Source organism: Megascapheus bottae, chromosome 3 (genome assembly GCF_031878675.1).
Source record: "Megascapheus bottae isolate mThoBot1 chromosome 3, mThoBot2.hap1, whole genome shotgun sequence".
In the NCBI taxonomy this organism is placed as follows: domain Eukaryota; kingdom Metazoa; phylum Chordata; class Mammalia; order Rodentia; family Geomyidae; genus Megascapheus; species Megascapheus bottae.
Window position 1 is genome coordinate 80,825,835 of NC_143511.1, and position 17,167 is coordinate 80,843,001.

The 17,167-nt window shown below is 36.0% G+C and overlaps 1 protein-coding gene across 1 annotated transcript; it reads left to right on the forward strand.

The window, feature by feature from the left end:
* Nucleotides 1–7,767: 7,767 nt before the first annotated feature.
* LOC150065895 (olfactory receptor 1J21-like) lies at nucleotides 7,768–9,803 on the forward strand. Its single transcript, XM_090329379.1, has 2 exons — nucleotides 7,768–8,675; nucleotides 9,764–9,803. The coding sequence occupies exons 1-2, from the start codon at nucleotides 7,768–7,770 to the stop codon at nucleotides 9,801–9,803; spliced, it is 948 nt and encodes a 315-aa protein (XP_090185505.1).
* Nucleotides 9,804–17,167: the final 7,364 nt, after the last annotated feature.

The following is a 17,167-nucleotide window of genomic DNA, read 5'->3' on the forward strand; positions in this document are numbered from 1 at the left end:
TTTGCATTGAGTCTTACATTTTCTATCAACTTGAATGATATTCTTTCTACTACATGTCTCCCCTATGACTTGTGATTTTTTTTTTGCATTGTCACGTGCATACTTCTCAGCCTCTGAATTTCTTGTAATAAATTGGGTACATGTTTTAGTAACTTTTTACTCTTGAGAACTGTGGAAATGGATTTGAAAACATGTAAACACATTGTTATTTTTCTCTTTGCATTCCATTCTTGTCCTTCATATTTAAATTTTTAAATTTTAAATTTTTGCAGAAACATAGATCTTCACCTTTTTCATTAACGCTGGTCTCTGGTTGGGATATTTTTCCGTGTCTCAATGTAGCAGTAATTTTCACGAGGATGTTCATAATTAATTGTGCAATATACTTCAACTATTTACTGGAATGTTTGTTAGCCATTGAGTTTTGGGTATTAAAATTTTTTCTATTTATTTATTTTTACATCTATATTGACACATAAAATAATAGATTTTATGGAGTATCTTTTGATGTTCCTGTGTATGTGTATGTGTTTGGTGAACAATATAAGGTAAAATATCTATTTACTGAAATATTTACTGCTTCCTTGTGATCTAATATTAAGAATTCTTTCATATCTCATTTCTTTTTTAACTTTTCTTTTTTATTGTAATGTATAGAGGGGTTACAGTTACATATGTCATGTAGTAGGCGCATTACTTCTCACACACTGACACCCCTTCTCATGTTTTTGTCCCCATTTCGCTCCCCCCACTCCCTCCCAATCATCTTGTTTTTCCCCCTTTCTTGTTCCCAGGTAACAGAGTAACAATATGAGATTAACCAAAGGGCAACAAAAGAGAAGAGAAATAACATAGTACATTAAGAACAACAACCACACAATATAAAGCTCTTGATTCCATATCCTGGAATCCTTTCATTTAGCGTAATCCTATATGGCCTTATGTATCTAGGTTTTGTGTTCTTGTGGTCTGCTGCTAGCAGTATCCTAGGTGTGTACTGATTATGACAAATGAGCGAAACCATTGAGCCTATATTCCTTTGGGTCTGGCTTACTTCATGTAATACTATTTTTCCAAGTCTTTACATTTGCTTACAAATGGGACGATGTCATTCTTTCTGATGGCAGCATAGAATTTCATTACCAACATAACTTTTCTGTGTTGAGTTTCTTTCTGGATTTTGGCATATTGTTTATTTTAGTCTTTAACTTCCAGGGCCGTAATAGTATGTCAGTCTTGGTATATTTCTTGCATCTGTAGGTTAAATAGAATGTGATTTCTAGTTAACTTTCAACTGTAGACACACAGGAAGTAACTAATTTCAGTATTGGTGCTTATATGAAATTTTGGGTCAGACTTACCCTGAAATATTTTGCTAATTATTTGAAAATTCACAAAGAAAGAGACTAATTTTTATTTTGATATATCTGGCAGTGTGATATTGTGTTTTAGAGAATTCAGAAAGAAATTCCTGAAGTCATCATTTTTCTTTTACTGTTTTAGAAATAGTTCTATATACAAAATTTGTGATGAGCCATATTTGTAGTGCTGGTTAACATCTTCTGTAGCTTTTTTTTACTGTATTCATATTTTTAAAATTTCAATATACAGAGGGGTTATAGTTATATTCTCCAGATAGAGGGTGCATTACTATTCACACATTGATATCCTTTCTCATGTTTTTGTCTCCATTTCCCTCTCCCATTTCACCTCTTTTGGGCTCTGAGCATTGGTCAGGATGGCCTCATGTGCTGTTTCACGTGGCATAACTGGGTTCTCCCACGCATGCACTCTTAGCCTGCAAGTGGGTTTTCCGAGTGGCTTAACCTGAGACCTGCCTTACCCCTTGGTAACAATGTCCTGGTTATTTTCTATTGACCCTCTCTTCTTCCTCAAAGTATATAACTTTTCCTCAAAGTATATAACTATGTACCTGATGCAATGAACTTGAGATCTGCTGCGCTTTCATGGCTGACAGAGCTCCCGGCTCAGTGTGTGGTTTTTTCCGGTCTTTGGGTGGTGGACTGAGCTGTGGACTCTTACCCTCTTGCCAGGCTCCTTGGGACTGCAGGCTGGCCCTGGGTGTCCCTCTCATACCGGTGTTGCCAGAGAGCAAGAGGGCAACACAAGAGAAGGGAGAAAAACATAATACATAAAGAATAACAGTCACTTATAATTAAGTTCCTCTTCCATGTCCTGGAGGTCCATTAATTTGGCCTCATCCTATATGGCCTTATGTATCTAGGTTTTAACCCTATTGTAGACCTCTGCTAGGAGAGTTTTAGATGAGTACTAATTATTACAGATGAGGGAAACCATTGAGCCTATGTTCCTTTGAGTCTGGCTTACTTCACTTAATATGATTTTTTCTAAGTCTTTCCATTTCCTTACAAATGGGGCAATGTCATTCTTTCTGACAGCAGCATAGAATTCCATTGTGTACAAATACCACATCTTATTGATCCAATTCATCAACTGAGGGGCATCTGGGTTGGTTCCATGTCTTTGCTATGGTAAATAGTGCTGCAATGAACATTATTGTGCTTAGTGGATTTAGTATGTCCTTGTTTCTGGACAATTGGGTAAATGCCAAGTAGTGGAATTGCTGGGTCATAGGGAAGCTCTATGCTTAGTTTTTTGAGGAACTGCCATACTGCTTTCCATAGAGGTTGAACCAGTTTACACTCCCACCAACAGTGTAGTAGTAATCCCTCCTGGCCACATCAATGCCAGCATTTCTTGATCATGGCCATTCTAACTATAGTGAGGTGGAATCTTAGAGTTGTTTCATTTCTTTTATGGCCAGAGATGTTGAGCATTTCTTCATGTGTCTATAGAGCATTTTTATTTCTTCTTCAGAGAAGACTCTCTTTAAGTCCTTGGCCCATCTTTTAATGGGATGGTTGTTTCTTTGGAGACTAGTTTTGGAGAGATTCAATTTTTTGAGCTGTTGATATTTTTTAGATATGAGACCTTTATCTCTTGTATGGTTAGTGAAGATATTCTCCCACTCTGTGGGCTTTCTATTTAACTTGCTAGCTATGTCCTTTGCCATACAGAAGTTCTGCAATTTAATGCAGTTCCATTTGTCCAAGCTATCTAAAAATGTTTTAGTTGTGTTCTTCCAAAAGTTGGTCATTAGTACACAAAGGCACGCTTATTACATCTGGCAGTAAAGAAAATTCAAATTAGGGAAAGGGAAGGGAAAAAACAACATGATGAGACAAAGGACAGTGAACCAATGTAACATGGATAGTCACAAGACAATATGTTGCAAATGATCCTTACAAATTAGGAGGGGGTACAGTAGGGAATGTGGGAGAAAAACATGGGAAGAGGTAAAAATGTTTAAAAAATAATGTACTTGCTACCTTAGGAATGTTACTGTGACCCATCTGTATATCACCCTTACAATAAAATTTAAAAACTTAAAAAAAGAAAATGCAAATCCACAAAACTGGATCCCATTTCTTGCCAGTTAGAATGGCCATCATAAGACTATCTACAGAACTTGTTGCTGGTGAATCACGCCTGTAATCCTAGCTACTCAGGAGGCTGAGGTCTGAGGATTGCGGTTCAAAGCCAGCCTGGGCACAAAAAATCTGTGAGATTTGTATCTCCAGTAAACCATCTGAAATCCAGAAGTGGCACTGTGGCTCAAAATGGGAGACCTCTATCTTTGAGCTGAAGAGTTTAGGGGCATTGCCCAGGCCCAGAGCTGAAGCTCCACAACTGACCAATAGTTGCTTTTTTCAACTCTAACTTTACTGAGTCTCTTTATTTTACATATTTATTTTTTATCTATTTTTAATCTTTTCTTAGACCTACTGTTTCTGTCCTTGATCTTCATGAGATTTAATCTTAGCCCATCTTTAAATGGGACGGTTGTTTCTTTGGAGTTTAGTTTTGGAGTGATTCAATTTAGGAATTTCCTATTTTTTTATTTTTCATTTTATTATTTATTTATTTTTATTTATTTTTTTGCCAGTCCTGGGCTTGAGCTCAGGACCTGAGCACTGTCCTTGGACTTTCTCAAGCTCTACCACTTGAGCCTTAGCACCACTTGCAGCTTTTTTCTCTGTACATGGTACTGAGGAATTGAACCTAGGCCTTTGTGCATGCTAGGCTAGCACTCCACCACTAGGCCAAACTCCCAGCCCTGGAATTTTCTATTTTTTAAAAAGTTTTCCTCCCTGATATCTTCTATGAGTCACTAATGAATCATGTTTGATCTCACAAACATCATAAATGTATAAGCACATGGATCTATATACACAGTCTAATACTATATTTAGACATACATATTTAACTCTGGGAAGTTTACATGATAAATTCACTTCTTTACTTTGTAAAAATATTTTTGGACAAAGTAAAGTAAGATTTCTAGTAAAAGGGAAGGAAAGTTGCTGAGCTTGGTGAAAGGTCAAAGCGGCCATTGTATCTCTGGAGTTTACCTCCTTTCCACACAGTAATTTGTGAACAATGTCTGCTAATATTGCTATTTTAGGAATACAGAAATGGTCATCAAACCTTTGTTCATTTGAACCTCTTCTTTCACATGACCTACTCGTACTAAATAAAGTGACGCATATGGGAATGTTTGTCACAGTAACAATCATAGCAATGGATTTAGCAACTAGATTTGGATTAAGGTGAAGCACACTTATTCATAAAGAACAAGCACAATACTTGGTCATCTCACACGTAAATATCTGGGATATAAATGGATGGTATCTTCATGTACTTAAGATGTAAAGTAACTTCATTTTATGAAAAAGTATAGTTTGGCCAGGCAGGGTGGCTCATGCCTATAATCTTACCTACTCAGGAGGCTGAGATCTGAGGATCAAGGTTCAAGACCAACCCAGTAGGTTTGAGGGACAGTCCAGAGAGTAAAACTTTTTAAAACTAGCCTTTTGGCAGGGGGGATATAATTATGTGTGTTTCACCAATTCTGCAGTCTTCAAGCACGTGTGTTGGAGAATTGTTAGGCAGTCAGAAAGACTAGTTCATGTGGGAAAAAAAAACCCTCATACAGAATTTCAGTGTAATTAACCAAACTATATTTTTTCTTTCTTTCTTTCTTTTTTTTTTGTCGGTCAAGGGGCTTGAACTCAGCCTGGGAGCTGCCCTTGAGGTCTTCGGCTCAAGGCTATCACCCTACCCCTGGGCTTGGACATTGTCCTTGAGCTCTTCAGCTCAAGGCTACTACCATAAGAGTCTCAGGTCCTTTTGTACCCGGGCTGGCACAGTTAATGGGAGATAAGAGTCTCACAGATATTTCTGCCTGAGCTGGCTTTGAAACATGATCATCAAATCTCAGTCTTCTGAGTAGCCAGGATGCAGGCATGAGATTTAGGAAAATACATTCCAGTCCCCAAATTTAGTAGTGGAGTTGAGATTGACATGCTCATACTATTGTTTAGAGAGTGAGGTGGTTGTGTTTATGATCTTCATGAAAAAAACACATGACCCTAACACGGATCTTTGGCTGTCACACTTGATCTGCAGCTTCGGTTTTGGTGGATCCTGACTCACCTTTCCCTAGGGTAAAGTGAGAAGGGAAGTTTTGTGAACTGCCAAGACTTAATGGTTGCTTTGAGATTAAACTAATTTCTCCAAGGCTAAGTTCTTATTCTTTGTTCAAAAGTTATTCTATCCCCCAAGGAACATACAACGATGATGCTCCTATAACCTGTTCGTCTCCATTGTAGGACTATGGATGAGGAACTGCATTTTAGTATTCGCCATGGTTTAAAAGACTGCTTAGGAGATGTGGGTACGCCTGCATTTCTCTAACTTGTTTGATTTTAGACTGATTAGTCTTCTGGTTTTTGGCATGGAAGATTGGGCACCTCAGAAATTTAGTCATAGAAGAACCTTCCTCTGTCTTTTTAGCTGAAGGTACTTGTGCTCATTGTCAGAGTACAGACAGAATGAACAATTAGAAGTGTCATGGTGAATGGGTGTGTCTAGGTGTTGCTAACATTTGTAACCTACATAACATGTTTCTTATATTGTACTCCACCTCGTAATTAGTACCTATCCGCATTTTGACATAACAATACAGAAAAAGGGAATCATTCATATCAAAGTAATTCTATATCTAATTTTTGAAAGAAAAGAGAATATTATATTTTTAATTGCTTGCCTCTTGTGAATGTTTATTCATCCCCAAATTTCTAATTCTAAGAAATAGGTATTAATTTATACCAACCACCTATTCTCAATATTACTGCTATACTTATTATTACTTGGTATAATCTGATCTCCACTTTGTAGCCAATAGGGAATTTGATATTTTTTTCATATATTTTTATTGTAATTAATAGAAGGGTTACATGATATTTGCCAGATAGATGGTGCATTAGGGATTTGATATTTTAACCTCTTACTTTTTTGTATGCTGTTTTTTATTCTCAAAAAAATTCAAGACTTCCCAGTATAGGAGACAAGTACTTGTGTTGTCTTGCTCAAATATTTCTTCAAATACTTTTCTAACATTCCCTAAAGTGGTTATACTCTTGACTTTTCTGTACCTCAAGTTCTTTAATCCTTTCTCTATAAAAAATAATACGGGTCCTTTTTCATACTTTGGTACAGATTCATCTATGAATAACTTACGCAATATCTAAGACGTGGCTTCTTTATCACCTTACCTCTCTGGATTTGAAAATCGTAATAGTGAAAGGAAATTCTCAGAAGTTTTATTTCTTTTTTGCCTATCCAACATTTATTTTATTATTTCTTGATTATAAGTAAAGGATTTGCAAAAGTGTGCTACTTTTAATACTTTCAATGACTCTTACAATATCTTATAAAGTATACTAGAAAATTGTATCTTTTAATAATCAGAGTAAATTTCAAACATTTAGTAGTTTTATTTCTAAGAATTTATTCTGTAGATACATAATATACTTAGATATTGTCATATGTGTGCATATGTAACATATACTTTAAAGATATATATATAGAGAGATATGAATAATGAGGCAAAAGAAATATATTTCAAATAGCAAAGTATAAGAAATATGTCCATAAGGTAACTTATCACCACTTTCCCTGTGATAAATTAATTGTTAAATGAAGACTGAGCAATATAGCTATATTGTAATCAGTACCAGGAAGGAATATATTAACAAGATTTATAATGTTGTCTCTAAAGAATGGAGAAATTAGAAAGATAACTTCAACTAAATTAGGATGACTGAGGTATTAGCAAAGTTTAATTATGAAGGGCTGGTAAATTAAGTAATCATCTCACAAGAGGGATAGCTGTAGTTTTAATTATTTTCATTTTACTTTTGGGAAGGTTTTAAAATGTTATCAGTATTTTCATTCTTATTTTATGTTGTCATTTTTATTACTTTTTTAATGTTTTGCTTTAAAATATGGCTGTTTTTATTATCATCTGTTAATTGTACCAAAAATTTTATTTAGAAGTTTCCACAGATAAAGATAATGTACCTTATTGTCTTTAATTTCATTGTTAAGGTGATGTACAGAAGGTTTAGAGATATATACATAAGGTAATGAGTACACTTCTTGTAAAACAAAGGAGAGCCTTTTTCTACCACATTCACTCTTCTTTTACACTTTCTTATCTCTTCTTCATCTTTAAGGAAATTTTAATTGCCTTCATTATTGCATTTTCATGGAAACATTTGAAGTATTTTAACGATCTAACCTCTCTTTTAACTATGTCCCTATCTTTTCTTTCTTTTACAGTTTGTTCTGACTTTTCACCTGCACAAAAAGAGGAAACACATGATGAAGAATAATCAGAACAATGTGTCTGAGTTCATCCTCCTGGGTCTCCCCATCAGGCCTGAGGAGCAAGGCCTGTTCTGTGCCCTCTTCCTGGCCATGTACCTGACCACCGTGCTGGGGAACCTGCTCATCATTCTGCTCATCAGGCTGGACTCCCGCCTCCACACCCCCATGTACTTCTTCCTCAGCCACCTGGCCTTCACCGACATCTCCTTCTCCTCCGTCACAGCGCCAAAGCTGCTCATGAACATGCTGACCCAGAGCCGATCCATCCCGTATGCTGGCTGCATTTCTCAGGTGTATTTTTTCTTATTTTTTGCAGATCTGGACAGCTTCCTCCTTACCTCGATGGCCTATGACAGATATGTGGCCATCTGCCACCCCCTGCACTACACCACCATCATGAGTCAGAGGCTGTGTTTCCTGCTGGTGATTGTGTCCTGGGTCTTATCTGTTTCCAATGCCCTTGTTCACACCCTCCTCCTAGCCCGACTCTCTTTCTATGGGGAGAACACTCTGCCTCATTTCTTCTGTGACCTCTCTGCCTTACTTAAGCTGTCCAGCTCAGACAACACCATCAACAGGCTGGTTATTTGCATTGTTGGAACAGTGATCATTATTGTGCCATTCCTATGTATTCTGGCATCCTATGGCCGCATTGGGGCCACCATCCTGAGAGCTCCCTCCATGAAGGGAATCTGCAAAGCTCTGTCCACATGTGGCTCTCACCTCACTGTGGTTTCTCTCTACTATGGGCCAATTATTGGAATCTACTTTGTCCCCTCATCGGATGACACTAATGTCAAGGATGTCATGGTGGCTGTGTTGTACACTCTGCTCACACCCATGTTAAATCCCTTTATCTACAGTCTGAGGAATCGGGATATGAAAGAAGCTCTGAGAAAATTGCTCCACTAAGGAAACTTCTCTTGCATTGCTTTTGCATTTCCTATTTATTGCATCTGGGAATCTCTCTACGACATGTCTCCCCTCTGACTTGAGGTTTGTTTTGCACTGTGATGTGGAGCACTTCTCAGCCTCTGTATTTCTTGTAAGGAATTGGGCAAATGTTTTAGTCATCTTGGTATTTGTGAGAGCTTTGGAAATGGATTTGAAAAGCACATAAACACGTTATTTTCCTCTTTGCAAACTGTCCTTGTCCTTCATAGTTTTAAAATTTTTATAGAAACATAGATTTTCATCTTTTTTTATTTGTTCTGGATTGCGGTTTTAATGCTTTTTTTTGTTTCAACATAGCAGTAATTTTCTTGGTATATTCCTGATCATTTTTACACTTAATTGTATAATATAAATCAAATATTTATTGAAATGTTTATTATACATTCAGTTCTAGGTACTAAAATTATTATTATTTACATTTATATTGATATATACAATGATAGATTTTACTTAGTACAATTTGGTGTTCTTGTATATGTGTATGCCATTCTTTCTGACAGCAGCATAGAATTCCATTGTGTACAAATACCACAACTTGTTGATCCACTCATCAACTGAGAGACATCTAGGTTAGTTCCATACCTATCTTTTTCTGTCTTTCAGTCTACATTCTGTCAAATTGTGTAATTTCTCATGCATTGTCTACAATTCTTTTCAGTTGTATTCTTTCTAAAGATGGTTATTAGCACATGAAAACATGCTTGATATCTTTGGCTAGAAAGAAATTGTGCCACAGAAAAACCAACAACAGAAGTTACACTATACTAAAATAAATTTAACAGAGAGCAACAGAATATTACATCATAGAGGAAGAGAGAGAGACAGAAAAGAAAGAGAGGGAGAGAGAGAGAAATGGGAGAGAGAAAGAACATATTCCTTTCAGAAGTTTTGGAACTTTCTTGAAAATTTGACCAACTGGCTGTGTTGGAGGGATGAGACAAGACCCTTGGTGGATAGAGCGGCCACAGGAGTCTAGCATCAGGTATGGTGTGTCTAGGAGAGAAATGGAGAAGGAATCTGCAGGCTGGTGTCTCATTATCTCTCGTACTCTCTCTTCCATTTGGGGCACCTGAATCAACCAGGCATACCAAAGGATTTCTGCAAGCCTCAGCACTTTACAGACTAAAAGCAAATAGTGGTGTGCATGCAGCTGAGCTTTCCTACTTCAGACCTCTGAACCTTGTTCCTCTTCTTCTGGCCCACCTGGAGCCCACTTAAAGCAAGCCAGATGTTGAGGAGGACTGAGGTTGTGACTATGGCTGTGTATGGAGAGCGCAGGCTGGAAGACTGTAGGAGGTTTCCTGAGACCACTGACTAGGGAGGTCTGTAGTTCAGGCCACTTCCTGGAGGTGAATTTCCGTTCTTTTTTTTTTTTGCCAGTCCTGGGGCTTGAACTAGGGCCTGAGCACTGTCTTTGGGATTTCCTGAAGGCTAGTGCTCTATCACTTGAGCCATAGCACCACTTCTGGCTTTTTTATATATGTGGTACCGAGGAGTTGAACCTGGGTCTTTATGCATTCTAGCAAACACTGTACATCTAGGCCAAACTTCCTGGTCCTGGTGATGGATTTCTTTTTTTTTCTCCAATATATTTTAATTGTAATTAATAGAGGGGAAACATTATATTCACCCTCTAGGATGTAGAAACAAAAGCCATATAATGAGTGATTGTTGTCCTTAATGTACTATGTTATCTCTCATCTCTTTTGCTGTCCCTTGGTTATGTCATATTGTTACAGTATTTCACCTTGTTATCTGATATATTGTATATATGCTTGATTGGTTATTTGAAATTGGATGGGGAAGGGGTGAAACAACATGGGGATGGATTTCTTGACTAGAAGATCTTTAAAATGTAATCCCATGCACATTGTTTACCCCACAATTAGCTCCCATGTCATTTGACACCTGTTATAGCTCTAGGATTAGTACCCCTGCCTCAGGCCCCTCTAAAATTAAAACCAGATCCAATTCAATCCTTTTACTACCTCCCCAGCTAAATCCTGCTGTAGTGCAGCTAGCCATAGGGTCATCTATATTTGGAGCCCATCTCAGCCCCATGGTGGTATTGTCTAGTCCATTGCAAGCTCCAGCAGCTGTACTGAGCTCTAGCCTTTTCTATAACCGAATGAATGTATTAAGGCAAAGGATTAATGAACAATATCATCAGTAAAGTCATGTTCAAAATTCTTTGATACTTTCACATCTGTCTCTGTCTCTATGTCTCTGTGTCTGTCTGCCTGCCTGTCTTCATGCCTGCCTGCCTGTCTGTCTGTCTGTCCGTCTGTCTCTCTGTGTTAACTGAGTTCTGTCTCTCATGTTTTGCTCCAGGCTAATACTTTATCACTTGAGCCTCAGATCCACTTCTGGTTTTCTTGTTCTGATTAATTGTAGATAAGAGTCTCATAGACTTTCCTACCTGTACTGGCTTTGGACCATGGTCTTCATATCTCAGCCTCCTGAATATCCAGAATACAGGCATGAGATACATGGAAATATATTCCAGTCCCCAAATACAGTAGTGGTATTGAAGTTTGCGTGCCTACATTTTTTTATTGTGATTAAGAGTAGGGTTACATTATATTCACAGGATAGAAGGTGCATAACTTCACAAACATTGACACCCTTTCTCATGACATGGTCCCCATTTCCCTTCCACCCTCCACCCGCTCATCTTGATTTCCCTCCTCCCCTATCTAATTTTAAATAACCAATTAAGTACATATAACATATATCAGGTAACAAGGAGAAATATTGTAACAATGTGAGATAACCAAGGGATGCATGCCTACATTTTTATTTATTGAGTGAGGTTGTTGTGTTTATGATCTTCATGAAATTGCCCAGGACCATAAATCAGGTCTTTGGTTATCACACTCCATCTGCATTTTGGGTTTTGGTGGATCCTGAATCACCTTTTCATAGAGTAAAGTGAGAAGAAGAGCAGGTTTTTTTAAATTAAAAATTATATTAACACTGATTTCTACAGTATATTTCAAATGTCAACTTTAACAAACAAGTATATGCAATCACTGGCACATAAATTTAAGAACAAACTTAAAATTAAGCTGTTTGTATGTCATAGATATGTATCAATCTATATGATACATCAATATGTCTGTAGAATGTATATCACATCATAAATTTATATGTCTACACAGATATATATATATATATATATATGTCGCCAGGTTCATGTCAATGACCTTGATTGCCCAAATATTGAGTCATTGCTTTCTACTGTTTGGATCTAATAACCGCATATCAAGGAGACCTTGTGCCTTTTGTTCCTTTGGTCTGGCCTATCTCACTCAACATGATTTGTTCTAGTTTCACAGTGAATGTTATTATTTTATCTTGTCTCGTACCTATGTAGAATTCCATTGTATATATGTACCACATCATTTGTATCAGTTCATATGTAGTAGGGCATCTGGGTTCTTTCATTTGCTTGGCTCTTGTGAATAGTGCAGCGATGAACATAGCTGAGCAGGTGTCCTTAGCATATCCTTGGTTATAATGCCCAGGAATGGTATGGCTGGATCATAAGGAAGGTGTATTTTCAGTTTTTTAAGAAACCTCCAAACTGCCTTCCAGAATGGCTGTACTAGTTTACATTCCCACCAGCAGTGCAGTAGGGTTCCTCTTTCTCTACAGCCCTGCTAGCATTTGCTGTTGTCTGAGTTCACAATATTGGCCATTCTAATTGCAGTAAGGTGGTTGTTTTCATTTGCATTTCCTTTATGACCATGGATGAGGAGCATGTTCTCATATGTTTTTCTGACATTTTAACCTCTTCTTTTGATAAGTCTCTCTTTAGTTCCCTTGCACATTTAGTGATTGTTTTTTTGGGTTTTGGGGGGGATTCGTTTCTTGAGTTCCTTGTAGATATTGAGTATTATTGGTAAATATCTTTTGCCAGTTGGTTGGTTGCTGTTCTATTTTAGTAGCTATGCCTTTGTGTAGAAACTTTTTATTTGTAGGTAGTCCCATTTGGCGAGTCTTTCTCCAATCTGTTGTGACCCTGGGACTCTGTTCAAGAAGTTTTCCCCTGTGCCTATGAGTTCCAGTGTCTCTCCTACTCTGTCATGTAGCAGTTTCTGATATTGAGGTCTTTGATCCATTTTGAGTTAATGTTTGTGCATGGCGACAGGCTAGGATCAATTTTTGGTTTTCTCCATTTGGCTGCCCATTTTTCTCAGCACCAATAATTGAAGAGGCTTTGTTTATTTCACTGTATATCTCTGGCTCCTTTGTTGAATATAAGTTGACTACAGGTATTTGGTCTTACCTGTGGATCCTTTATTCTGTTCTATTGATCTTCCGGTCTATTTTTGTTCCAGTATCATGCTGTTTTTGATATTATGGCTCTGTAGGACACTTTGAAGTCTGATATTGTAATACTACCTGCATTGCTTTTTTTTTTTGCCTAGAATTGTTTTGGCTCTTTTAGGTCTTTTGTTGTTCCATATGAACCTTTTGATTATGCCTTCTACTTCAGTAAAGAATGATGTGCTTGGAATTTTGATATGGATTGAATGAAATTGTATATCTATTTGGGCAGTATGGCCATTTTCACTATGTTGATTCTCCCTATCCATGAGCATGGGATGTCTTTCCATTTCTTGCTATCCTCTTTGATTTCTTTCTTTAGGCTTTTATAGTTTACATCGTTGGTTAGGTTAATTCCTCAATATTTCATTCTTTTGGGGGATATTGCAAATGGGATCATTTCCTTGATTTCTCCTATTTGTCTATTGTTGATGAACAGAAAGACTAGTGATTTTTGCAGGTTGATTTTGTGTCCTCCCACTTTATCAAAGCGATTTATTAGTTCTAATAGTTTTGGAGTGGAGTTTATTGGTCGTTCAGGTATAAGATCATATCATCTGTGAACAGGAATAGTTTAATTTCTTCTTTTCTTATGTGGATTCAGAAGGGAAGTTTTTGAACTGCCAAGTTCTTTTTTTCACATTAATTTTTTTATTTTTTAAATATTTTTTATTGTAATTAATAAAAGGGTTACATGATATTTGCCAGAAAGAAGGTACATTATTTCACATACATTGATACCCTTTCACATGTCTTGCTCCCCATTACCCTCCCCCACGTCACCCCATCTTGGTTTTCCCCCCTTCCCTATACAATTTCAAGTAACTAAATACAAATATATCCAATATGTCAGATAACAAAGTGAGATACTGTAACAATATGAGGTAATCAAGGGACAGCAAAAGAGATGAGAGATAACCTAGTACATTAAGGAGAACAATCATTCATTATATGGCTGTTGTTTCAATATCCAATAAGTTCATTCAATTAGCTTCATACTATATGGCCTTATGTATCAAGGGTTTGCTCTATTGCAAATCTCTGCTAGTAGAGCCCAAGGTTTCTACTGATTATGACAAATGAGGGAAACCATTGAGCCTATGTTCCTTTGAGTCTGGCTTACTTCACTTAATATGATTTTTTCTAAGTCTTTCCATTTCCTAACAAATGGGGCGATGTTGTTTTTTTCTGACAGCAGCATAGAATTCCATTGTGTACAAATACCACATCTTGTTGATCCCTTTATCAACTGAGGAGCATCTGGGTTGGTTCCATATCTTTGCTATGGTGAATAATGCTGCAATGAACATCATTGTGCTAGTGGATTTAATATGTCCTAGTTTCTGGATGGTCGGGTAAATGCCAAGTAGTGGAATTGCTGGGTCATAGGGAAGTTGTATGTTTAGCCTTTTGAGGCATTGCTATACTGCTTTCCATAGTGGTTGAAGGAATGGTTGCCAAGTTCTTAATGGTTGCTTTGAGATTAACTTAAATCCTCCAAGGCTAAATTCTTAAGCTTTGTTCAAGAAGTCATTCTTTCCCCAAAGGAACATACAACAATGATGCAATTATCCTGTTTATCTCTAATGTAGGTATAAGCACGAGGAATTGCATTTTAGTATTCTGCTTGGCTCATAAAAGAAAGACCAAAAAAGCCTATATTTCTCTATGTTACTTGTTTGATTCTAGTTTTCTGGGTTTGCGCATGGAGGATTGGGCACCTCAGAAATTTAGTCAGCTTCTCAATTTTGTGACTTCTATAGGAAAAAATAGAAAAGAACCTCCCTCTGTCTTTTTAGCTAAAGGTACTTGTGCTCATGTCAGAGTACAGACAGAATGAATAATTTAAAGTGTCATGGTGTATAGGTGTGTCTACATTTGGATCATACATGGTATGTTTCTCATATTGTACTTTGTCTTGAAATTAGTATCTATCCACATTTGAGATATTAATATGAAAAGGGAAGCATTTATCTGACAAGAAAATTGTATCTTTTATTGCTTATCTCTTAGCCCCTGTAACTGTTTAGGTATCCTAATAGTTTCAAGTTTCACCGGAGTTACGTATTTGTTTACACCTAAAGTAAAAGCGCAATCAGCTATTCTCATTATTACTGCTATACTCATTATTACTTAGTATAATCTGATCTCTACCTTGCAGCCAATAGAGAATTTCAGTTCTTATTTTCTGTGGATATTTTTTCCTAGAAAAAAAATCATAACTTTTTATACAGTAAACTAGTCCTTGTGTTGTCTTCAAATACTTCTCTAACCTTCCCTAAAGTGATTATTCACTTTAGTTTCCTTTTCCTCAAATTCTCTAGTCCTGTTCTCTACAAACAAATAATAAAAGTTTCCATTTTTCATAGCTTGGTGCAGACTCTCTGATTAATTTTTGGAATATGTAAGACTTGTTTTCTTACCACCTTAGCTCTTGAAAATCATAATATTTAAGAGAAATTCTCAGTAGTTCTATTTCTTTTTTTGTCTAGCCTACATGAAATTTTTTTATTATTTCTTGATTATGAGTAAAGGATTTGGAAACATGCTACTTTTAATAGTTCTCAGAACTCTCAGAATTTCTTTTTTATTTTTTTAAATTTTGTTTTATTTTCAAGGTGATTTATAAAGGGGTTACAGTTATATTCTTAAGGTAGTAAGTTCATTACTTCTGGAACATTGTTACCCCTTCCCATGTTTTGGTCCCATTTTCCCTCCCCCCAACCCCCTCTTACAATCTTTTATAAAGCTTGCTAGAAAATTGCAGTGTTTAATAATCAGAGTAAATTCTAATCATTTAGTAATTATATTTCCGAAAATTTATTTTTAAATAAATAATATACTGATACATTGTCATATGTGTGGATATATGGCATATGTTATGCTATAAAGATTTATCATATATGCATATATATGAGAAATGTGCAAGATATGTATTCATTATTTAAATATTGTTAAAAATAGCAAAATGTTAAGAAGTAAGCCATCTGTCTATAAGGTAACTTATTACCACTTTCCTTGTGATAAACTAATTGTTAAAGTAAAGACTGAGCTATATAACTATATTGTACTCAGTATCAGGAAGTAATATAGTAACAAGATTTATGTATCGTTTCTAAAGAATGGGGAAATTAGAAAGATAGTGTATACTATATTAAGACTGTTGAGATATTAACAAAATTTAGTTAACTATGAAAAGGCTGGTAAATAAGGTAATAAGTCACTCATTTCACAAGAGGGAAACCTGTAGCTTTAGTTCATTGCATTTTAATTTTATAAGCTTTGATTATCTCATTAATATTCCTATTTTCATTTTTATAATTTTAATGCTTTCCTTTAACAACATTACTTTTATTATCATCTGTTAATTGTGCCCAAAGGTTTTAATTTAATTATCTCTATACAGGCATATAATATACTTTATTGTTTTAAATTTAATTTTATTGTCAAGGTGATGTACAGAGGGTTACAGTTACATAGATAAGGTAATGAGTATATTTCTTGTCAAATATTGTTACCCCCTCCCTTCTTTTTCTCCCACATTTACTCTTCTTTCATACTTTCTACTCTCTTCTCCTTTTTAAAACAATTTTAACTTGTTTAATTATTCTATTGTTAGACAATCATTTGAAATCTTCATCCTTTCTTCTATCTCCCTCTTACTGTTGTCACCTACCAAAAATCATTTTTTTCTCATTATAGTCAGTGTTTAGGTCTAAAGATAAGACAGTGTATGTAAATTTTTCTCAATTGAGCTGAATTTGTTTAACATGAAGATCAATTTTCACTATAAATAAGTTTTTATATAAAATTATTTATAAAATAGACTCTTATGTCTAGTTTTTTATGTTGAGTTCTATTAATAGGATGATATTAACAGACCTAAAGGAGGAAGACAGAGGAAGTATACTTTAGCAACATAAAAGGAAGAATTGAAATATGCAAAAATGACTAAGGGTATACAATCTAAGCAAGGAATCACAGAAGAGAAAAGCTAATGTGCTATTGCTAATGACACAAAAATAACGGTGGTTTTTTTTTCACTTCTTGCAGATGGGACTTGAGAAGACAAAATATCGCAAGTGTTCTAATATGTCTTTGAATC